The sequence below is a fragment of the Trichomycterus rosablanca genome, chromosome 20, assembly GCF_030014385.1.
Source record: "Trichomycterus rosablanca isolate fTriRos1 chromosome 20, fTriRos1.hap1, whole genome shotgun sequence".
NCBI lineage: Eukaryota > Metazoa > Chordata > Actinopteri > Siluriformes > Trichomycteridae > Trichomycterus > Trichomycterus rosablanca.
In genome coordinates this window covers 7,344,901-7,369,981 of record NC_086007.1, presented here as the reverse complement: position 1 = coordinate 7,369,981, position 25,081 = coordinate 7,344,901, and the positions used below count along the sequence as shown (strand labels likewise).

The 25,081-nt window shown below is 39.3% G+C and overlaps 2 protein-coding genes across 3 annotated transcripts in view; both read left to right on the top strand.

Moving 5' to 3' along the window:
- Positions 1-195: 195 nt before the first annotated feature.
- On the top strand, positions 196-4,992 carry sostdc1a (sclerostin domain containing 1a). Of its 2 annotated transcripts, none has more exons than XM_063017039.1 (2): positions 196-464; positions 4,134-4,992. In XM_063017039.1, exons 1-2 carry the CDS (start codon positions 236-238, stop codon positions 4,553-4,555), a joined length of 651 nt encoding a protein of 216 aa, XP_062873109.1. In that variant the 5' UTR covers positions 196-235; the 3' UTR covers positions 4,556-4,992. The 2 variants fall into 2 exon arrangements, with proteins under 2 accessions (XP_062873109.1, XP_062873108.1); XM_063017038.1 differs by having other exon boundaries at positions 4,128-4,992.
- A 5,851-nt stretch (positions 4,993-10,843) lies between these two features.
- crppa (CDP-L-ribitol pyrophosphorylase A) overlaps positions 10,844-25,081 on the top strand; it is a 39,470-nt gene continuing 25,232 nt past the window's right edge. Inside the window, exons 1-6 of the mRNA XM_063016834.1 lie at positions 10,844-11,049; positions 12,017-12,293; positions 15,208-15,357; positions 21,115-21,219; positions 21,345-21,390; positions 24,027-24,124. Coding sequence (XP_062872904.1) covers positions 10,904-11,049; positions 12,017-12,293; positions 15,208-15,357; positions 21,115-21,219; positions 21,345-21,390; positions 24,027-24,124 — 822 coding nt within the window. The 5' untranslated portion in view covers positions 10,844-10,903. The remainder of the gene's footprint in view (positions 11,050-12,016; positions 12,294-15,207; positions 15,358-21,114; positions 21,220-21,344; positions 21,391-24,026; positions 24,125-25,081) is intronic.

The window sequence follows — 25,081 nt, the reverse complement described above, 5'->3', positions numbered from 1 at the left end:
AGCTCGTGCTGGGATCTGGGTGGACCCGGGACTCACCTCACACAGCATAATGCAGTAATGATGATGGGCGTGTCCGCGCGCGCTCTACCTGAAGCGCGTGTATATAACTGAGTCAGAGGCATGTCCGCGAGAGAGTCTGTGTGTTTGCGTGCTCGCGCGTGTCTGTGCTCGTGACTGCAGCTCCATCCTCACCTGCCTCAGATCCAGTAACACTGCTGTGGTGTTTCACACAGCCATGCGCACTAACACATCCGACTCCCGCAACCTGCTGGTTTTACTGCTGTGCGTGTTGCTAATGACCTGTGCGGGGATGAAGAACGACGCTACGGAGATCGTGTACCCGCACATAGCGGAGAGTCCAGCCGAAAACCCCGCGGATGACGCCGCTCAGAACCGCGCGCGGACCGGTGGAGGAACACCGGGCGCCGGTGTGAGCTCAGAGAACACGGCGCGAGAGCGAGCCGGTAAGAACGCTTTCTGTACACCGCATTCTTACAGCTGTAATACTACACACTGTACCACGTGATCCATCTCGGTGCATTTAATATTCTAGTTTTTAATTCCTTAAGTTAATGCACAAGACTAAAGTGTTTCTTGCAGACGATCTTTAACCCTTTGATGCACCTGGGTCAAAAGTGACCCAACTGAGTTTTTATTTTCTATATCTTTGCAATAAATTAATTTCGTCATTCAAGCTTCCATGAATTTTTCAATTAACTTGTTTTTGATCATCACAAATCCTCATTTCAGTTTTATATTTTTTGCTTTTTTAATAAAAATCATTTTTGTATCACTACCCTCCTAATGCACAACATGGGTCAAAAATGACCCTTATGTATTTACTATGGAATTTGACAGAAACTACTGACATTTGTAAGTCTTTGTAGTCAAAAACATATTTACTGATCTTTTGAAAGACAACCAAAGATTAGGCTCTTGAATCTTGAATATGTCCAATACTATTTGCTTGCTAGCTGTTTACATATTCTAGTATAGATAGCTTTTATTAGCTAAGACAGCAAATACATGAATAGCTGACAAATGTGCATATGAAAATATTCTTGAATGGATGAATATGGGTCATTTTTGACCCATGTTGTGCATTAGAAGGGGTTTGCTTAGCTTGTGCATCAAAGGGTTTAAATTGTTGGTGCCTAACATGAACCATTTAGGATTTTAAAGAAGCACTTACTTCAGGGTTTAAAAACGATTTTAATTACAGATAAAACTTATTTTGTGGAATTAGCTCCTCAGGCAAACCCATAACCAATAATTATACAAAGGACCAGTTTAAGTGTGTGTTGTTAACAGCATCCTGCTCTTTAACTGCCACCTACGGGTACATTCAGCAAATAAAAAAACTGGCAAGATCTTCATTAAAAAAATAAACTAAACAAGCAGCACCCCTAAGATTTAAAGTAGAACCCCTCTAAACATTTTAAAAGACAAACAAAATTATTTTAAAATGACCATTACTTAAAATAGTTGTACCTAGAACCATTAAAACTCAGTAAAACCCAGAGAAATAAATTTTTGGAAGTGAAGTTCCATGTACCATCCTATATATTTGGGGGAAAAAACAATACACAATACAAATAACAATTAATCAGGCCTTTTTTTGTAATTTTTTCTTTATTTAATCCATTAAAGTCCAGAGAACCATTTGAAATACCAAAGGCTCATAATTTAACTATAAAATTGATATAATGAAAAAATTTAATACCTTTTAGCATGCAATATTGAGAGACCCATAGACAAACCCCTTTTTAAGGTTGAATATTCTAAAAATTTTGGGGGAAAAGTTTCATTAAGAAACCTATTATGTGATTTGTGCCCGTTACACTTTGTAAGGACCAACAAAAACTGATTAGGATTTTGAAGCAATTAAAAAACAATTGACAAAAAGCAAAGCCAAACTATTTCTTTAAGGTAAAAAAATCTACTCCAAACTTTAATCCATCCAAACAACTCCTAAGACAGTGTATATTACTAAAAGCTGTGCCTCATTTCCACAAAAGTTTCAGAGCAACCTAAAGTTTATTAATGTTTCTTCATGAATCCTACAACAGAAAACCTTCCAAGTGGAACCGCTTTAGAAAAATCCCTATTAAAGCATTAAATAAATTAATTTTGTTATCCCTTAAACCTTTGTGTTCACAAATCTTTAAGAAACCTTTGTATAAAATGTATATAAGAACCATCTAGCACCACAAAGAGTCTGACTATTTGGAAACACCCAATTTTTGTGTAGAATTTGGTGATGTAGAAGTTCTAAAGTCGTTTAACATATGACTGTACCCAGTAAAATAACCTGGAACCATGGTCTTTAGCCAAGGTTGGTAATCAAACCAAAACGGCCACCTTTGAGAAGGGGCTTTATGCAGTGTGGTCAAACATAATTGAAATACCACCATAATAGTTCTGTCTTTACTTTAAGGCCGCTGGAATCTGGGTTACACTGTCCACAGTCAAGTAAGTTTTACACGGTCATGCAAAAAGAAGCCCCCTCTTTGTCTGTGTCAGGTTGTAAGGTGCTGACTTTGAAACAGGGGCTTCAAACCTGTGAGCCATGTTAAGCTCACTTGACTGTGAACAGTGTCAGTTTTGAATAATGCTTCTTATAGTTGTTTCCTTTTATTTGATATTTGACCACTGATTGAAGTACTTTAAGTATTTGTCTTCAGTCCTACCAATCAGCAGCACTATTGTGAAACTATGTAATTCCTTTTGGGACAGGGCACTGCAACAAAGCTGTAGCAATTACACTTAGTGTCATCTGAATGGCCAACAGCACAGCAAAACTTTACACTGATGAGATAAGTTCTCCAATTTATAAAGAAAAAAACACAGAACTTGAAATCTCACACCATGGTTTTAGACGTTTGGCTATGTCATCACCTATTAAGTGTTTTTTTTCCTCAATAAAAGGCTGAATGAATGGATAGGGATTACAAAATCTTTTGGCTCACACCCATGTTAACCCAGCAAAGATGAGAAACCTCAGAGCACAAAAGCTGCTGAGTGAATCCTGACAGGCTGTGTGAATGGTGCTGCATCTCAGTTGCTTGCGATGTCTCCGGTCAGAACTACGCTTGTCTTGAACCCCTGCTACCTGAAGCGGGGCAACATAAAGCCCTCTCTTCTCACTATTCATCACTGCCTGTCATGGAAAAGGGGGCTCATTGTTGCTGAGGTGTGTGTGTGTGCGCACACTGGTGAAAGCCATTTGGCTTGGGTTGCACTGTCAGGTGGTGTAGCCCGAAGGCAGAGGAATGCTTATAGTATCAGCAGCGGGGCTAATCCAACAATAAGAGGTACTCGGTCAACATCCGTCAGCGCATTAAACCATTTCCTCATGTAGGTGGCACATTGTAATAACACACAAAGAGCAAAAACCTCACACATGGATTTACGTTTAGGATGGATGTATTATACTGTCTTCATGATTCCTGCACAACCCATAATTACTGCATGCCAGAACATGCATTTCTGTACATGTAAAATGTGGTCTGACCACCCGTAGGTATGTCATTACTTTTTGCGAGATAGTTGCTTCTTCAGGAAATGTTCAATTAGCAGGTGACAGCTGTTTATCATTTTTTACTACTATTATTTTCACAAAATACTTCATCTACATCAGAGCTGTGATGGGTCTGTTGCCACCCAGAAACACTAGTTCAAGGGCAGGAATGCATTCAGTACAGGGCACCATTCCTTTGTAGGGCAACACACTGACACATTTACTTAGTCACTCACACCTAGGAGCAATTTTCCAGTACCCAATCCAGTTTAGGGATGAAACAAGAGTATCGGTAGAAAGCACATGTGGACATATGGCCAATTCCTTTACAGACGGGAATGACCAGAGGCAAGGACAAATTAGATCCACAGGACCCATGATGTTGTGCAGCACCCACTTCAAAAGTGGCGCCAGCTTTCTTTCCCATAATTCAACTACTCTTGTGGGTGATTGGTTGGTGACCTCCCAGCAAAACTCACATTTTAGCAAGACAAGAATGTCTAACACATTACAACTATACTTTTCATCAGTTATGACCTGAGCTATCTGCAGCATCTTGGCTTTAAGTAAAATTTTCTAACCACTATTTTTTTCTTTGTATTTACAGACCCAGGTCCAATGGGCTGCCGCGAACTGCGCTCCACTAAGTACATATCAGATGGCCAATGTACCAGCATCAACCCTATCAAAGAGCTTGTTTGTGCAGGAGAGTGCCTCCCTGCCCAGGTGCTTCCCAACTGGATAGGAGGATACACCAGAAAGCAGAGGAGCCGCCGGGGCAGCCACGACTGGCGTTGTGTCAATGACAAAACCCGCACTGAACGCATTCAGTTGCTCTGCCAGGATGGCAGCACCAGGACCTACAAGATCACAGTGGTGACTGGCTGCAAGTGCAAGCGCTACCTGAGGCAGCACAATGAATCTGCAAAGAAGTCTGAAAGCATCGCACAACTGCCACAGACCCACAGGTCCAAAAGCAAGAGGAAGCACCGGAATAGCAAGGTGAACGGCAATTGGCATGAGCTGGAATCCTGAGGTGCTGGGCTCTTAATTAAGACTCTGGATTATTAAAGAAGGACTGCATAGGACAGAGTTGATGAACTTGGGATCAGTGGATCATGTATTTAATGAAAGAGGTTACAGCCCCACAATGTGCCATACAAACATTATGCCAGAGTGTTTGTGGCATTTTGAATCTAAATTATCACCTAAGATGACTGTCTCTCTGTGAGAAATCATACCTCTGGCTACACGATGCATCGGATGCCAGATAAACTAGAATCTCTCATGTCTGAGAACCTTATAGCTGTGTAAATATGTGTGTGTAAATAAACAGCATATGTATTCATATATGTAATTACCTTTGTTGCAAGATACTTATTTCTTTATACCAGTAGCAAGTATACATTGAGATAATATATTTTATTGTTATTTCCATGTTTCATTTACCCTAACATATACATGTTTAATTTTATACAGGCATGATGTTGCACTGCTTCATACAATGGCAATGTTCATATTCACTGTTTTAGTGTGAAAAGTATTAAAAGATCAAAATTTTAATATGCCAAATTTGTCTGTCTTTTTGATGTCTAAAACTGTGGTCATATTGAATGAGAATAAAAGCTCAAGGGTAAGAAAAAAGGATGCAGCATGTAAAAAAAAAAAACGCTCATCATTATCATTATTATAGGACTTACTTGCTGTAATATTGTCAAACTAGCTAGCATTGCCATGGATGTACTATACAACCAATAAAGAGTGACTAGTATTAGCACATTTTCACTGTTGTTTGCCACAGGGGTACAGTGAACCCCAGAAAGTATGGTTCACAGACACATTTTTACCAGTTATACATCTGAACCAATGATTCAGGTCACAAATGTCGTGTGCTGGGCCACTGCTTTTCATGCAATGATGGCAATGAAAATTGTTTCAAGTGTATCTTTACAGTCATGATGCAATCTACAATGTAAATAAAAAGTTATTGTAAACAGTAGAAGCTGTCTTAATTAGAAATGAATGAATTGTGCTAGAAAAGTCCCCTCCCTTGAAAGTTACCACTAAGGTCCTTCCAATGTCACATGACAGGATACTTGCCTTACCACAGCTAAGTGTAAACACTGCTATGAAGGAACAATTTGGCCAAAAAAGACTCCCAAACATGTATTGACTGGGCTGTATTAGAAATGGTGTTAATTTATTCTTGTTTTTAAAGATATTTTTGATATGGTTTATATAGAAATGATTGCTTCTGCCATTAAACAGAGGTGCTTTGACTAAGCAAAGTATGGGAATCACTGTTCTTGCAGATTACAAAAGGCTACATAGATACAGACTCAGACTCAGCTTTATTGTCATTCAAAACCATGTACAGTGTATCACAAAAGTGAGTACACCCCTCACATTTCTGCAGATATTTAAGTATATCTTTTCATGGGACAACACTGACAAAATGACACTTTGACACAATGAAAAGTAGTCTGTGTGCAGCTTATATAACAGTGTAAATTTATTCTTCCCTCAAAATAACTCAATATACAGCCATTAATGTCTAAACCACCGGCAACAAAAGTGAGTACACCCCTTAGTGAAAGTTCCTGAAGTGTCAATATTTTGTGTGGCCACCATTATTTCCCAGAACTGCCTTAACTCTCCTGGGCATGGAGTTACACAGCTTCACAGGTTGCCACTGGAATGCTTTTCCACTCCTCCATGACGACATCACGGAGCTGGCGGATATTCGAGACTTTGCGCTCCTCCACCTTCCGCTTGAGGATGCCCCAAAGATGTTCTATTGGGTTTAGGTCTGGAGACATGCTTGGCCAGTCCATCACCTTTACCCTCAGCCTCTTCAATAAAGCAGTGGTCGTCTTAGAGGTGTGTTTGGGGTCATTATCATGCTGGAACACTGCCCTGCGACCCAGTTTCCGGAGGGAGGAGATCATGCTCTGCTTCAGTATTTCACAGTACATATTGGAGTTCATGTGTCCCTCAATGAAATGTAACTCCCCAACACCTGCTGCACTCATGCAGCCCCAGACCATGGCATTCCCACCACCATGCTTGACTGTAGGCATGACACACTTATCTTTGTACTCCTCACCTGATTGCCGCCACACATGCTCGAGACCATCTGAACCAAACAAATTAATCTTGGTCTCATCAGACCATAGGACATGGTTCCAGTAATCCATGTCCTTTGTTGACATGTCTTCAGCAAACTGTTTGGGGGCTTTCTTGTGTAGAGACTTCAGAAGAGGCTTCCTTCTGGGGTGACAGCCATGCAGACCAATTTGATGTAGTGTGCGGCGTATGGTCTGAGCACTGACAGGCTGACCCCCCACCTTTTCAATCTCTGCAGCAATGCTGACAGCACTCCTGCGTCTATCTTTCAAAGACAGCAGTTGGATGTGACGCTGAGCACGTGCACTCAGCTTCTTTGGACGACCGACGCGAGGTCTGTTCTGAGTGGACCCTGCTCTTTTAAAACGCTGGATGATCTTGGCCACTGTGCTGCAGCTCAGTTTCAGGGTGTTGGCAATCTTCTTGTAGCCTTGGCCATCTTCATGTAGCGCAACAATTCGTCTTTTAAGATCCTCAGAGAGTTCTTTGCCATGAGGTGCCATGTTGGAACTTTCAGTGACCAGTATGAGAGAGTGTGAGAGCTGTACTACTAAATTGAACACACCTGCTCCCTATGCACACCTGAGACCTAGTAACACTAACAAATCACATGACATTTTGGAGGGAAAATGACAAGCAGTGCTCAATTTGGACATTTAGGGGTGTAGTCTCTTAGGGGTGTACTCACTTTTGTTGCCGGTGGTTTAGACATTAATGGCTGTATATTGAGTTACTTTGAGGGAAGAATAAATTTACACTGTTATATAAGCTGCACACAGACTACTTTTCATTGTGTCAAAGTGTCATTTTGTCAGTGTTGTCCCATGAAAAGATATACTTAAATATCTGCAGAAATGTGAGGGGTGTACTCACTTTTGTGATACACTGTATATGATTAGAACGAAATGCAGTTACTTAGGCATCGGTGTGTGTAACATAATGAAATATGAATAACAAATAACTATGTTATGTTAAGTATAAAATAAAACTTAAGATATAAAAAAATAAGTAGGTATATACATAATATATACAGTATATACATGGGTTGGACAAAATAACTGAAACACCTGGTTTTAGACCACAATAATTTATTAGTATGGTGTAGGGCCTCCTTTTGCGGCCAATACAGCGTCAATTCGTCTTGGAAATGACATATACAAGTCCTGCACAGTGGTCAGAGGGATTTTAAGCCATTCTTCTTGCAGGATAGTGGCCAGGTCACTACGTGATGCTGGTGGAGGAAAACGTTTCCTGACTCGCTTCTCCAAAACACCCCAAAGTGGCTCAATAATATTTAGATCTGGTGACTGTGCAGGCCATGGGAGATGTTCAACTTCACTTTCATGTTCATCAAACCAATCTTTCACCAGTCTTGCTGTGTGTATTGGTGCATTGTCATCCTGATACACGGCACCGCCATTGGATGCACATGGTCCTCCAGAATGGTTCGGTAGTCCTTGGCAGTGACGCGCCCATCTAGCACAAGTATTGGGCCAAGGGAATGCCATGATATGGCAGCCCAAACCATCACTGATCCACCCCCATGCTTCACTCTGGGCATGCAACAGTCTGGGTGGTACGCTTCTTTGGGGCTTCTCCACACCGTAACTCTCCCGGATGTGGGGAAAACAGTAAAGGTGGACTCATCAGAGAACAATACATGTTTCACATTGTCCACAGCCCAAGATTTGCGCTCCTTGCACCATTGAAACCGACGTTTGGCATTGGCACGAGTGACCAAAGGTTTGGCTATAGCAGCCCGGTCGTGTATATTGACCCTGTGGAGCTCCCGACGGACAGTTCTGGTGGAAACAGGAGAGTTGAGGTGCACATTTAATTCTGCCGTGATTTGGGCAGCCGTGGTTTTATGTTTTTTGGATACAATCCGGGTTAGCACCCGAACATCCCTTTCAGACAGCTTCCTCTTGCGTCCACAGTGAATCCTATTGGATGTGGTTTGTCCTTCTTGGTGGTATGCTGACATTACCCTGGATACCGTGGCTCTTGATACATCACAAAGACTTGCTGTCTTGGTCACAGATGCGCCAGCAAGACGTGCACCAACAATTTGTCCTCTTTTGAACTCTGGTATGTCACCCATAATGTTGTGTGCATTGCAATATTTTGAGCAAAACTGTGCTCTTACCCTGCTAATTGAACCTTCACACTCTGCTCTTACTGGTGCAATGTGCAATTAATGAAGATTGGCCACCAGACTGGTCCAATTTAGCCATGAAACCTCCCTCACTAAAATGACAGGTGTTTCAGTTATTTTGTCCAACCCCTGTATACTGTATAATACAGAAGGTGTGAAAGGGTGATTGGCTAGGCTAAGTTGCCTGTAGGAGAGAGTAAATGGGCAGTGGTGGCTCAGTGGTTAAGATACTAGACTAATCATAATGTCACTGCCAAGTTGCTATTGTTGGGCCCATAAACAAGTCCCTTAACCCTTTGCTTGCACTGTAATTAGCTACAATTGCAAGTCACCTTGAAAAAAGGTGTCTGCTTAATGTCATAAATGTGTCAGTGTGTGTAGCTCCACAATAGAATAGAGCAACATGCACATTACCACTGAAAGACAGTTAAGGCTAGCCAAAGGACTTATATGCCTTGAAGGGATGGAAGGATTGTGAGGTGGGAACAAAAGCTGAATGTCTAGAGCTGTGTGAAACCACCACTAACTGGTGTAATACCACACAATAAATAATATCACACACTGTAGAGTAGAAGTAAAATATCTGTTTTTACAAATCACAGATGGGCGATATTCCAAAAATGTAATTTTTAAGGTTATCTGTGTATAGGTTGAACAGATTTATCCAAACATAATACATAAACATGGGTATGTTTCTGTTTTAATACTTTTTTTTTTTTGCCATATCGCCCATCTTAAGTTTAAGAATCAAGTAAAACAGTTTTAAAACTAGATGATGTAATAATGTGTAGCAGGTAGGGGTCATGTTGCACAGCTCCAGACACCCAGGTTCAGTGTCAACCACTGATTGTTGTCTGATGTTTGGTATGGTCTACAATTGACTGGGTTTCCTCTCATTACCAAAAGCACTTGTGTAGGTGAAATGACTCTTACATGTGATGGTATGGTTTTCCAAATTGTGTTAATGTTTCAGGACTCAACATGACCCTGACCACGATAAAGCGGCCACTGAAGATACACGAATGTAATGTAAATTTTCCCTGACTGTGTGGCAGTTTTTAAAGATATTTTGGATATGGTTCATATAGAAATAATTGCTTCTGCCATTAAACAGAGGTGCTTTGACTCAGCAAAGTCTGGGAATCACTGTTCTTGCGGATTACAAAAGCTAATGCAAAAGCAACATAGATACAGAAGGTTCGGAAGGGTGATTAGCTAGACTAAGTTGCCTGTAGGAGAGAGTAAATGGGCAGTGGTGGTCAGTGGTTAAGATACTAGACTAATCATAATGTCACTGGTTCAAACCCTGCCACTGCCAAGTTGCTATTGTTGGGCCCCTAAACAAGTCCCTTAATATCACACACTGTAGGGTATAAGTAAAATATCTGTTTTACCCAATGCTCAAATCACAAATGGGCGATATTCCAAAAATGTGATTTTTAAGGTTATTTGTGTATAGGTTAAAAAGATTTATTAAAACATAATATATAAACATGGGCGTGTTCCTGTCGATTGATACATCATTTTAACCCAATCATTTTTGCCATATCGCCCTCCTTAAGTTTGAGAATCAAGTAGTTTTATTATTAGGTAATGTAATAATGTGAAGCAGGTAGGGGTGGTAGCAGGTAGCTCCAGACACCCAGGTTTAGTGTCAACCACTGATTGTTCTCTTATGTTTGGTATGGTCTACAATTGACTGGAAGGGTTTTCTCTCACTACCAAAAGCACGTGTGTAGGTGAAATGACTTTCAGGACTCAACGCGACCCTGACCACGATAAAGCGACCACTGAAGATGCACGAATGTAATGTAATGTTTCCCCGACTGTGTAGCAGGTGTGCTAATTTTGAAACCCGTGCTAAAGCTTCTAAGATAGTGTAGAAAGGCTGGGTACCAATTCGCGAAGCACAAACGTTATATTGCTCTACATAGAAGCACTATAGCCCCTCCGTAGTGCACGAATAAAGGGACTTCGGTATAATTTGGACGTTATCCGTCTAGTTAGCTTTTAGCGGAGTAGCTTTACGACCGAGTGGAGCCAGAAAAACTAACAATCCAGGAAGTTTCCCGAAACTCCTGACCGGCAGCAGTGTGGAAGAGATGGGAGAGGATTCGGTGCACTTCCCGGTGGCTGTAATTCTACCAGCGGCTGGTTGTGGTGAAAGAACGGGGCTGCCAACACCAAAACAGTTCTGTACCTTCCTAAACAGACCTCTTATTAGCTACACCATTCAAACGTTTGAGAGGTAAGATTGTCAGCACTGCAACCCGCTACTTGCTGGTAATGCACCAGTCAGTAAAACACAGACGCGCGTTTACGCGGATGTACAAGCAGCACATTGAAGTTGCAGTGTATGTTTCGTTGACTGACGCGCAAGGTGTTCTGGGTCATGTAGTGTCTTAGCGTTTAAATATCTAGCACAAAACTAGATAAAAAAGTAGCTTTGTTATTATGTTACCATTCACCATTTCTTCCACATTGCTGCCATTTATGACGATAAAGGTTTTGTATTTGTATATTCGCATTTGTTTTCATTCATTTCCTTTTCATCAGTCACACTCAAACCCATGACACCTAAACCAAATTAATTCACATGTAGTTTAAATACCAACAGTACATAAGTGACCCATTCCCTGTTTACATAACACAATTTTTGTGGAGCTTTCAGTGGACCGTATTTGCTAAATCATCAGAGAAAAAATAATTTTTGATTAACTGTCATTAGAAATTGTCAGCAGATGACAATTCCAGAGTATTGTTCATAGCAGGAATAGCTTAGCAGTTAAGGTACAGGACTAGTAATCAGGAGGTTGCTGGCTCAAGCCCCACATCCTTAACCCTCAACTGCTTGCTGTGTATATTGTCCCAATTGTAAGCCACTTTGGATGAAGGCGTCTGCTAAATGCTGATCACATAGACTTCACATAGACATACACTGCTAGTTACAGATTTTGCTATTTAGTTTGTTCATGCAGTTTGTAAGTGCTGTATTTGCAGACTTCTCTCAACTGAGCAATAAAAGATACAATTAGATGATTTACCTTGTGGATTATATGAATGTCAGTGTTGGAGAACATACTGCCTTTTGAAAATGATGATAAAAGAAAGCATGAATAATAGAATATCACAATATTTTGTATAGTTAGTAATTAGTACTAAATGCATTGGTTATTTTACTGAGGCACTTATTGCTCATTATTTTCTTTTAACAGAATCCCGTGGATTAAAACTATCGTTGTTGTAGCTGCCAAGGAAAGCTATGACCTAATGCAGAACATTGTTCACAAGTTTCATCACTCAAAAGTGAAAGTGGTTGAAGGGGGAAATACAAGACACCGGTCCATCTTCAATGGCCTGAAAGTGTTCAGTGATAGCACAGAGTGTCCAGCTCTGCCAAAACCCAGAGTAGTCATCATCCATGATGCAGTGCGGCCATTTGTAGAGGAAGACTTTTTACTGAAAATCACACTTGCAGCCAAAGAGCAAGGGGTAAGTGCATTGTTCATGTAAACATTGATACACTAATCAAACCAGACAATCTTTTCCCTCATGCTGCCAGAGAGAAAGTCCTTTTAAGCTGTCATATGCTTTTTATTTAAAAGTGGCTTCTGTCTTGCCACTTTGCCATATTGGCCTGGTTTATGGAGTGCTGCAGAGATGTTTGACCATCCAGCAGATGTTTGCTTGTCTGTTGTCTGTTCTCACATTTATGCACAGGACTTTTGGAGCTCTTTTTAAGTGACCAGTGGATTCTTATTTTCTTTTAAAGCATATGATATTGTTTTTTGTTATTTGAGCTCAGTACACATATTAATTCTAATTAAAGCAGTGTGCACCTGACATGTCAGTGTGCAAAGTATTGTGTGCTGACATTCATTCACCTGTGTCCCATACAACTTTACTGTGTCTTATGTTAAATTAGAAATGACAACATTTGTGGAACTTTTTGAGAAGGCAGCTAGGGTGATTTAAAGAACAGCACTTAGAATTAAAGTAAAGGGGCTTCAGTTATTCTCTGATTATTGCTCTGTATAATTTAAGGTGTATCTATATGGTAGAAGAATCTCATAAAATGGCCAGTGATTGTAAGTTTGGTGAACCTAATAAAGTAGCTGGTGGTTTTACCATCTTATTCAAGTAAGAGACATTGTGTTGTACAACTGGAAATGTAAACAGAATTATACAGCTGTCAACTTTTAATTGATTCGCATTTGCATTAAGTTGAATATTTACATTCAATTTACATTCATGCCATTTATTTCACTTTTTCCAAAAGTGATTTACAATTTGACTGAATACAGTGCAAGCAATCAAGGGTTAAGGGGCTTGCTCCCCAACAGTGGCAGCTTGGCAGTGGTGGGGCACGAACCAGCAACCTTTCGATTACAAGGCCAGTCCTTTAACCACTGCACTCCATTTACATTCATGCATTTTACAGACACTTTTCAAGAGCAATTCACAGTTAAGACAAGCTAGAGTCCAAATAATTGGAATTATAGGCTTTGTTTGAGGACCCAACATTTGCAGCTTGGTGGTGATAGGGCTTAAAACTTTAACCTTTTAATCAGTATGCCAGTATTTCAGACAACACAGTTTAACATAAAGCCAGTCCAATACCAAAGTTTGGTGTACAGGGCTAGTCGTAACAGTCAAATGGTATGAAGTTGGCTTTGTTGGCTTGGAAATGTTTTCCCATAGATTCAGCAGACCATATTTTTCCGAGCGACGTTTGGTCTCCATGTGTTTGTTTTATTCCAGTAATGAGTTTTCCAGTGATTGTTTGTTTTGGGATGGCTTGTAAAGTGTTGAAAAAGATATTTTTTCTGCAGTGATGTCTTATGGCCTATGAGTGTTTTTAGTGTTGTGAGTTGGGATCTGCGTTTTAATAGCAAGCAGTATACTGACGTGTTATAAAATGTACCATAATGTACTGGGGCCTTGAAAAGTATTTTGACTCCAGTTTTTTTCCCCATATAGCTGAAAATAGCTATGGGAGGTGATCCTAATATTTAAGTTATGGTTCATCCATGAACATTTTCTTCAATCAGCAATACATGAACCCAGTTTTCCGTCATAAAATTTATTGTGAATTTGGGTAAAATTACAGTGCGGTACTTGAAAGAGGGGATTTTAATATCCTTGCAACACCCAAGTATAATTAAATTTAAGTTAAAAACAGTGTTGTATAATATGCAGTATGGACAAACTGGTGTTAATGTTGCTAGACAAAATGCCTTAGTCGCAGGTACATATTCATTATGTTTACATCTTCATACTACTTCAGGGTGGGGTTTAGTATGTGCAGTATGCATAATATGCCATTTTGAACACAACCCCATTCTTTGATTCTTTTTTCAAGAAAAGTGCAAACAACACAATATAACAAGGGTGCAGATAAAAACAGTACTATAAATACAAAGAACTACAATAAATATAAGGCATATTTTCTAATTTAAGAAGTGATTAAAAGACATGAGTGTTGTTGGTCAGTACAATGTACTGAGTAAATGTAAAGTCTCTAGTTTGTTAAGTACATTTCTCCATACACAAACATTTACTGTTAACAGGCATGAGAAATCTTCTTAATCCCTTATAATCTGTACTATGTTTAACATGCATCCGGAAGACTGTGTTTTTGTCTGTCTATCAATGGCAATAATAATGTAGTCTTGTTCATAATGCTGCAAAAATGTTGAAAGTATGTAGACATTATGTTCTGGTTTCTCTCACTTCCAAACTTATCACCACGCTTATTAAGATAAATGCTTTTGCTGCCCGATCCTTGCAGAACCAAACTAGACTCTGGTTGGTACTGTGTCTGTTTATGAGGTGAGTAAGATTTGCCCACCTGATCCCAGAAATGAAAAATGTTGCAGCTCTTCACAGCGTGCTGGTAGGAGACTTACTTGGCTTATTTCAGCTGTCTGTTTCTTCCTTCCTATGCTGCTGCCAGCTGGTCTTTATTATCTCCACATTATTCTTGATTAGAAAGGAATGTCAGTTTACTGAACACTCGGCCATTAAAACCTGCCTAGCTTAAACACTACCCAAGCCTACTACTTACCCACTTCTCACGATGATTAGCTAAAGTGGGTAAAAACATAAAGAAGTTTCCTGGTTGGCTTAGTGTTGCAGTTATTAAGGAGGGGTTACGTGCTTAAACCTAAGCCGCGAGTTGGGAACTGCTAAATTATTTTCTGACAACTCAAAGAGAAAGGAATAAGAAGCAAATTGTGGTTTAAGTGCAAGTTCATGTGTAAAAACCAGCCATGACTTGCACTGTTACACCCAGTAATCTATGCTTCAAATGATCTATGTGTAATTGGTGTTCAAGTAGAAGTAATTATTTTAATAATGCGGTTAGAATATGTGATTTACTCAGGCGTTTTGACTCTTCTGCCAGGCTTCTGGAGCCATCCGGCCTCTCGTGTCCACAGTGATTGCCACCACCTCTGAGGGTTACCTGGATCATTCTCTGGAGCGGGCAAAGTACAGAGCCAGTGAAATGCCACAAGGTTTCCTCTATGATGTCATCTATCAGGCCTACCAACAAGTAAACAAATATTTATCATTAATTAAATATATATATATATATTTTATAAAATAACATGTATGGCAAAATTTTATTGTAGCCATCTAGAAGTCTTTCTATTCTTAGTTATGTAGATTTTACCTACATATTTTTCCAAGGTCTTGCATGCACAACATGTTTAACATTAGCTAAAGCTGCTTTTATATAGTCAAGTCAAATTTATTTGCGTAACGCTTTTTAGAGTAGACGTTGTCTCAAAGCAAATCTACAGAATCCAGGACCAACAGACCAAAAACCCCTGTTGAGCAAGCCAAGGGTGACAATGGCAAGGAAAAACACTCTTAAAATTACTCTTAAAAGAACCAGTCTCAGCAGGGACCTCCACCCTCCTTGGGTGACCTGGAGAAAAAGTTGAATTAATTAGACTTACACAAATCATACATATAATTATTTTCAACTAAAAGTCCTTACTAGCAAAAAGAACAAACAAGCAATTGGAGTTCTTCATTATTCAGTCCAATCTGTGATAAGGTCTTATTTATAGGGTTTATTTAGGGTTTTTGCTATTAGCAGTTTTATCTGAGAGACTTGTTGATCTACCAGGTCTGTGCTTAACATCCTGTACCTTTAACCGACATTTCTTAATAACATTTTATTGAATGTGCGAGCTTTGATATGTCTTAATCTCATTTAAAGCCTATAAAGGCAATTAGGTTTTACAAGTTTAAAATGTAAATAATGTCTATTAACATTTGCTTAAAAAGTCCTTAATTTTGTTAATAGTTCTCTAAAGCGGTTAGGTTTACGGCAATCAACAACATGTGTAATTAGATCAGGAGTGCTCAAAACGTTTTACACAACTGTACATTTACACAAGTCTGGTCACAGTACATTCAGATCCACATATTGTTTCATGTTTTACACTTCATGACAGGACAGATAATTACAGGTTACACATCATTCATCAGTTCAAGTTCATGCCAAAAACAGTCACAGGCAAGTTTGTATTTCCCATTTACCTCACTTGCATGCATTTGTACTGTGGGAGGAAACCGGAGCTCCTGGAGGAAACCCACGCAGACCCAGGGAGCTATGCCCCTGCCTCGGACATAGCCCATGATGGGAAGAACATGCAAACTCTACACAAAAAAATGACCTGGACCATTCTATCTGGGAATTGAACCAAGGGCCTTCTTGCTGTGAGGTGACAGTACTACCCATCGAGCCACCGTGCTGGCCAAACACACACACATCATAACTTGGTCATTACAGGTTGGTTAGAGTCAAAGGCAGAATGAAAAAGAGGAGAACGATATTAGATCAAGATGGCAAAAGGAAAAGATCTAAGTGAAAGAGAGTTCATCTTTAAGGCACAGATAAATGACACTTTAGCCACAAACGCTGGTAACTGGTTAATGTTTTATTAAAACAGTGACTAAAGTGTCTTCTTGCCTTGGTCTATTAGAAATACATTATAGTATGTATACACAAATGTTTTAGTGACAAACCCTAAAAAATATGAGAGCATATACACCTAAGTGCAAAAAAACATTAAAACCAGAAGACTAAATACTAAAACATGCTGTATGTGTACCTTCCAAGCAGTGGCGGCTGCTGGTCTTTCAAAGAGGGGAGCTCATTGTCGGCTTACATCATAAAATTTGTCAATTTATTTATACATAAATTCTGCCCTCCGTTCCTTTTCAAGAAAATGGCCTGAAATGGGTTGCAGTTTGTCTTTCGACTTCACTCGCAAAATCCGCGATGGGACTAAAGCTCCCAGTGATGGTGTAGTGATCAAAATAGCTGTCAATCAAAACGGGATTCAGCCTTTCGACTGATCCTCCAATCATCTTGCAGAAGCTCAGCGTCCAGACCCGCCCACAGCTCCATTCACCCCCAGAGACGCTCAGCGTCTGCGGGCGGGACAAAATCGTGGCATTTATCCAATGACCGGCGAGTTTCGAAGCAATGACAAAAAAACCTTTCCATGCAGTCCAATAGAAGTGAATAGACGCTCAGCTTCTGCGGGCAAATGCATTGATGCAACTGTACATATTTGACCATTTCATTTTTGACATTTTAGGGGAAGCTGAGCTTCCCTTGCAGTCTTAGAGAGATCGCCACTGCTTCCAAGTATATGCAAGCTTTTGACTTGAAATGACTGAAACATACTATGCAAAATAACTATAAGTAATACAATTTAAACTAAACGCCCAAACTATAAAACAACTTTAGTGATACCTTAACTGATAACAAATGTTTAAGTGTTCAAGCAGTTTTAAAAATAGCTTTTTATCCAGTTCAAAATTATCCAAAGTCTGATTAAAATGACAGTACTTCTAATCAGAAACTGTAGGCATTCCTACCTTTGAACTGTAATTTATTTTCTATTACTCCTTATTACTGCAATTACAACCTCAAAGGATGCTAATGTTCCTCTCCTGGAGGAGCATGTGGTATTTGGTCATTTCTGAATGTTGCTAATTGGATATTGTTTTTAGGCTTGATTGATAAAACAAGAAATTATCAGACCTTAATCAGAAGCAGGCAGAAAATCTCCCAGTTTTGAAGATCTTGTCGTAGTATCACAGAGTCTTATCAGGATCATCCATCCTCACCAGGATATAGTCTGTATAGTCTGTATTGTATCTAATACTGTATCTTAGGTATTAAAATGTATATGTGTACATAGCAGGGCATTTTTAGGGATTAGGTGATGGGTGAATTGGGTGTTCCACAGACAGAAATGAGAAATGAGGTACAAAGTATTAGTAGTGATCTAAAAAAAGCTGCTGTTCCATTTAAGTGGATACAAATCCCATTTAAACTATATTGGCAAGTATGTGGACACAGTTACTGAGTTTCTAACATGCATAAAATAGTTAAATAGAATAAAAAATGTATTTTTCTTTTCCAACATGACTGTACTATTGTGCACCAAGTTATTAATGTACAACACCTTAACCATGCTAAGCACTTGGATTGGAAGCATTGATGGCCAGCCATGAGTTCTCTTCCAACATCAGGTCTATTTTAATTGAATGGGCACACATTTCCACAAGCACACTGCAAAATGTAATGGAATGCCTTCCTAGAAGAGTTGATGCTGGCATTGTCATGTATGGGGGTTCAACAATATAATACTGTCTACAGTTTTTGAATGTAATGCCCAAAAGGTTGTCCAGATACATTTGTCCATGGTGTAGGTGGCCCACCTGAAATTCACAAAGGCAGGTAAAATCCTTTTTTTATAAAGGGCCCAAAATATTTTTTTAGATATTTAAAACATTGTCCATTGTTCATGTAACATGCCTATTTTTATTGACTTACAGTCACAGTGTAAGGTTTGTGAGACTTTTATGAATACCAGAACAATTTAATCAGCTAATTACATTTCCAAAGACATAAAGAAGGTGGCTACCCTAAATTTCCTCCTAGAAGAAACAAAGGGAGTAAGTGAGGGAGGCATTAAGGGAGTAAAAGAGTGAGAGTGAGTGACAGAGAGAATAGTGAGAGGAGCAAGAGGTTGAGGGAGGGAGTGAGAGAGAGTGAGTGAGAGGGTAAAGGCAGGGAATAACAGCGAGGAAGAGATGGAGTGAGTGAGAGAAGAAGTGAGGGAGGGAGTGAGAATGGGAAGGAGAGAGTGAAAAAGAAGGGAAGGAGTGAAATAGGGAATCAATAAAAGAGCGAGAGAGTGAGAGATGGAGACTCCCTATTCAGGATAAGTGTTCCTGCCTTAATTGCTCCCAGTATTCTCAAGTGGGTGCTGTAGAATTTGAAGCCTGAGATGGTAGTACCTGTTCTATTGTCCAGAAGTAAAACGAAGAGGTTGTTACCTTCAGCTCTTTTTATTCCTGCCAGATTTACTAAGTACGCAGACATATTTGGCTGTGATAAAGAACACGAGTCGTTGATATGATTGTCACATTATAATGAAAGTCTCCAGGTAGCTGACACAGTGAAGCATGTAGTCAGGCGGCTGTAGTCGTATACACATGATGTAACACTGATAGATGATATTACACTCCTGGGCCTCCGTGCCTTCAGCTCCTCCAGCGACGGCCTTTCAGCTGTGAATATATAGCTCTCTGCTTTTGAATTCAGAGGTTATAGATCTTCCAACAGATGACGTGAAGTAATCCAGACTTCACTTTTACTTCATTTTTACTTTATTCGCTACTTTTAAGCTCAAGGTCACTGCAGTTTGTCTTTTAATTCAAAAAAGAGTCCTTGACAGCCTGTGCAAATGTGGCCGAGGGCCATGTGTCAGAGCTCCAGCAGCGGCCCTTTCTTTCGATATGATGTATTCACAATGTGACAACCTTTGAGAATATAAAAAGGTATGGAAGTGCCAAAAAAACCCAGGTTGTCCCTACCCAGTTGTTATGCTTTAGTTAGGGTTGGTGTGTATTTTTCTTTTTATACTGCTTGAAATAACTGATACCTGTTATAAATTTACAGTGTTTAAAAAAAGTTTTTGCCCTCTTTACTGATTTCTTCATTTTTTCTTTAATAAATGTCACATTTAATTGTTTTATATATTTTAACAAACTGTAATATGAGACAGAGACAACCTAAGTAAACACAAAATGCAGTTTTTAGATGTTTGTGTAAAAAAAAGTTTCCTTTGTAGCCAAATAACCACATTTAATTAATAACTGGGTTCAGTTTTAAGGCTGCTCAGCTGGCTAGTGTTTCATATGTTTCATGAAATATGTGGGGTACACAAAGGGAACAGGCTTAAATGTAAAGCCCCTGTAGTACAGGTATCTGGTGTCACTGTTATCCTAAAGGAGGTATTTTGGCATGGTTTTGGTACACTAGTCCCCTTTAAAGTTTAAGTGAATGCAAAGTTATTCTAACTGATAACCTAAACAATATCATGGACAATTTTATCCTAATGGTAGTAAAATTCCTTTTGGGATGATGATTTCTAGCTATTTGTTAAATATGTTATATATCAGTGTATTAAGAAAGATGTATTGAAATTTTACTCAATTCTCATTATGGGTGATTATACATTTAGGGTAATTCTCTCAGTATAGGTAAGGGCAGCACAGAGGCTGGGTGGGTAGCACTGTCGCCTCACAGCAAGAAGGTCCTGGGTTTGATTCGCAGGTGGGGCGGTCTGGGTCCTTTCTGTGTGGAGTTTGCATGTGCTCCCTGTTTCTGCATGGGTTTCCTCCGGGAGCTCCGGTTTCCGCCCACAGTCCAAAGACATGCAAGTGAGATGAATTGGAGATACAAAATTGTCCATGACTGTGTTTGACATTTAAAATCCTGAACTGATGAATCTTGTGTAAGGAGTAACTACTTTTCCTGTCATGAATGTAACCAAAGTGAGTAAAACATGACGTTAAAATCCTAATAAATAGTGAATTATAATAACAGTACAGGTAAATGTGTAAAAGGTGAACAAAGCTGCAGTATCCCAACTTGAAATGAAAATAATCCTAAAAGAGAAAAATCTAATTTCCAGGATTCTGGGAAACAGCAGCTAATGCAAGACCTGATTGATGCAGAATGGTACATAAACCTATACGTTACATGTTTGTGTTGACACTGGTCTTAAGGGGGTTTATGGGTTCGTCCAGCCAGTCTTTCCATTTCATTTTGCATGGATATTCTTTCTGAATGCATATTTACCTCTCTTCTCTTCTGGTTTCTTCTTATTCTGCCACAGTAAATAAGCAAACAAGCTCATTTCGGTATTTCCTAAACACAAACACATGGATCTGATGTTGTTTTGTCTCACGTCCTGATTTCTCTCCACAGTGCAGCGAGCTTGACTTTGAGTTTGGCACAGAGTGCCTGCATTTGGCCATGCAGTACAGCGGCACCAGTGCCAAGCTCATTGAGGGACCACCGACTCTGTGGAAAGTAAGAGACGAGGCAGTCACTTTACTGGAATTCCATGCACATCCCTGACTTACTCAGACTTACTTTTTAGCTACACATAAATAAGTCATGATTTTTCCTTTAACTTATGTTTTTGACATTTTTAGGTGACTTACAAGCGAGATCTGGCTGCCGCAGAGTCTATAATCAAAGGTATTCATTTCCAAATTTGTTTGATTTGCATTCTTGTAATGGATTTTTATAGCGGAAAACTTCACAACAAGCAAGCATATCAAAAATAATCAAAGTACTTTGACATTGAGTTCCACTTTTTAAAAACTGTGGTTTAAAAGGCTTGGAATGCATGATACACTGTCAGTAGTGAAGATGTGTACATGTGCTCGTGTTTGAAAAAAAAAACTCAGAGATGAACACTGATGTCAGTGATAAACAGCCCACCATGTGTGTTTCTGTTCATCCAAAACAGTGTGTTGCAACTGCTGTGATCAATTACGTTTTGAACAGTCTGTCCAATATTCAAACTATGATCTTATTTCTTCATCCTGTTTCATGCTTCCTTGAGTAGGTATGTATTTCTTTTAAAATGTGAAAACACCTATAAAGCTTGTGTTTCTCATATGATTTGGGACATTATTCTAGAGTACAGGGGCAAATCCAAGAAAACGTGTTCAGTCAGCTGATCTGTGCCATATGTTGGCTAAATAAAGTGTTGCAGATGGGCTATACTGCTTCAGGTGATTAACAAGATATACAAGGCAGCAGTAGATTAGTGGTTAAGGTTCTGGACTACTGTACTCATGAAAAGGTCAGGTCACTGGTCCAAGCCTTACCACCGCCAAGTTGCCACTTTGGGTCCCTCAGCAAGGTCCTTAAATTTTAATTGCTTGCATTGGATTCTGTCACAATTGTATTAAATCCACTTTAAATAAAAGTGTCCACTAATTACTGTAAATTTCATGCTTTAAATGCCTCAAATAATTCATTTAAAATAATAAAGCTAAAAGTTAACATTCCAAACTGTCATCTGGAAACTTTGTCTTGTAATTCAAGAACCACAAAAATCAGGTACAGCTTGCTTGACTGTGGACAGTGTCCCTGTACTTTAGGAGCTTCTAGTTAATATATTGGTATTTAAATTACGTTATATACATTTCTTTTGTTGTTACAATGTGATTGTGCCCAAACTGAGGTCAGTAAAGTTTGGTGTAAAGGAAGTCCAGCGGCCTGCATGGAGCCCTAAGCTCAGGTCCAGTCGATTGCTTGTGTCCTGTGTGCCTGAGCGCAGAAATGCTTTTTTAAATTAATGGGCACAAATTCCTTCAAACACAAAACTGATTGGAAAACCTTACAGTAGTAAATGAATGTTCTGCAGAACCCAAGCCAAGATGCAGGATGTCTGTATGTGAATTACTTATTCTTTTGACCTTAATAATTCAAGCTTTAGGACTGTTGTTTAAATTGCCAACTGGCCACTATTCATTAAGGCACAGTGTCCCAAATTGATGAACATAGATGGATAGATGGCTGGCTGGCTGGGTGGATCACCTGCACAAATCTCCGGAACCTAAAAATGTGGTTAGTGTGTCCACTATGAGAAAAATACTAAACAAAAATGGTGTTAATAAAATGGCTATAAAGAGAAAACTGGCTGCACACAATTACACTTAATGGCAGCTGTAAAGCATGGTGGCGAAAGTAATTTGAGGCTGTTTTACTGCTTTAATGCTAGACAGTTTGCAGTCAAAGAGAAAACGATAGTAAAGACTGGGTTTCTGAATATCAATGCAACTTACAGGAACCACTATGGTAGCAGTTTGTTATTCAAAGTTTAATAAGAATTACGTCATGCAATAAGAGAGTTGCTGTAAGAAAAAAAAAAAAAACTTTCTTTATCCGAATCCTTGTCTGAAGGACAACTAAGACCACAGGCTGTTCTGATGTACCATGAAGATTCCGTGCTTTGAAGTTCATGATGAACTTCACCAGGGAATTTCAGCAGTACCCTGTGCACCAGGTTCAAGTGTACTAAGTTATCGCTGCTATGTGAGGGTTTGATGTTTGTGCATTTTTATGTGAGGGATTAGGATTGATGCATTAGGGCTAATTTCCATTCTGTCAGCCTGTCTACTGGCTCTTGTGCCTGGTCATTACTCTCTTCTTGGATGGCAGCCGTGTAACATAATGCCAGAGTTTAAAGTGGAAAAACAACAAATTGCTTTAAGACCCTGTCCACAGAGGGCTCAGCTTCAGCTCCTGGATTAACGGCTTTTTGGGGCTTGTGGCAAGGCTAGGCCAGTTTTTCTTATAGTGGAATTTACATGCATTTCCACTGATGATAAACAAAAGGTTTGTCCAGGTTGGTTGATTTTTTTTGTTTAATTAGGTACAGACTAACCTCTTAACTGGACCCTTTGTGCTGTCTGTGGGAGGTATTTTAGCACTAATTAGGCCTGCTGGCTTTAATTACATTACGTTCTTTTTATTCACAGTTTATTTGTACTCAATCCCTGATTGCTAATTTCATACCGTTGTTTAGTGTTCCTTTAGAAGAATGTTCTTTGCATGGATCAGTGCAACGTGACATTTCTAAATAAAGTAACAAGTTATTTAAAATCAAGAGATGGTTCAGTGATATTGGTATGTTCTGTAGGACTGTTTGGATGTTTTTTTTTTTAGGGGGAGGTGGGTTAATAAATAAAAATGAAGAAATTGCAGCACTTGAAGTAAACAAATCAAATCAAACTTCCTTTTTTCACAGGTGTCTTGAGTCTCACTGAAACGCTGTTCTGTTTTCTATCATCTGACCTCAGCATTGTTCTCATTTTCAGAGACCCTCTTGCTGTCAGCGTGCCTAATCTCAGGAGCCATGGCGGAAACTGCGGAACTGGCCAGTAAACTCCAAAAGAACCTGGCAGTCCACCACATGGTAATGAGAATCATTTTCTAATAAGCCAAGGAACAATGATTGTGATCACAATGCCTATTGGATTCCATATGACCTCAGTTTTGTGTTAGGCAAGCCGAGTCGCTGCTTGGGTGGGCTCGGTGTGTCAGATGTTCCTAGGTTAATGTCTAATGGAGTATGAATGGAAAGCCCACCCCCCAAAAAAATCACTCACTCTGAATGTTTTTGCTTTCCCACACTCTTAAATAATGCAAATGCACAGAGTTGTATATGAAAATACATGATTGCAGCACCTGCAGATGTTTTCTTGAAATCAATAAATTATTCTGCTAAACTCTTAACACCCTTTATTTTGCTGCACTTCAGTCTTGAAGCTGCCCAGCTTAACTGAAAATCTTATTATTACAGTACAGGCTGGGGTTTCTATGCACTTTTAAAAAAACTGACTGTGAGAGTAACCATGACCTTATATTATTTTTTTTATATAATAATTTATGTAGAATTTGAGATTGCGAAAGCAAAACCAGTGGTATTGTTGTGTCCATATCGAAGAGGGATGATCGTAACATATTAGGATTGAATATTAATTACATGGTTTATCCGTGCATGCACAATCTAAGCAATGTAGTCCCTGTAATAAAACAGTCATGTATCTCTAATCTACCATAAGTCATTTTATTCTGAATATTAGTTTACTGTGGCAGACAGTTGACTGAAGATTATTCAACTGCGCTACGATTATTGCAGAGAATTGAAATATAAATGATTACATTTTCCTTTAAGCTTTATCCACTACAGCCCATTATAAATGGAAGCAGCTTCATACATTCTTCATGCATAACACAGCACATTTAAGACAACAGTTATGATAAATCATGTTTGAGAGAAATGAAGTAAGCCATTTATAGCTTGCGGTTTTGATACTTTATGGCAGATTATTGGAATTTATTTAGGCTATTTATTTTACATTCAGCATAA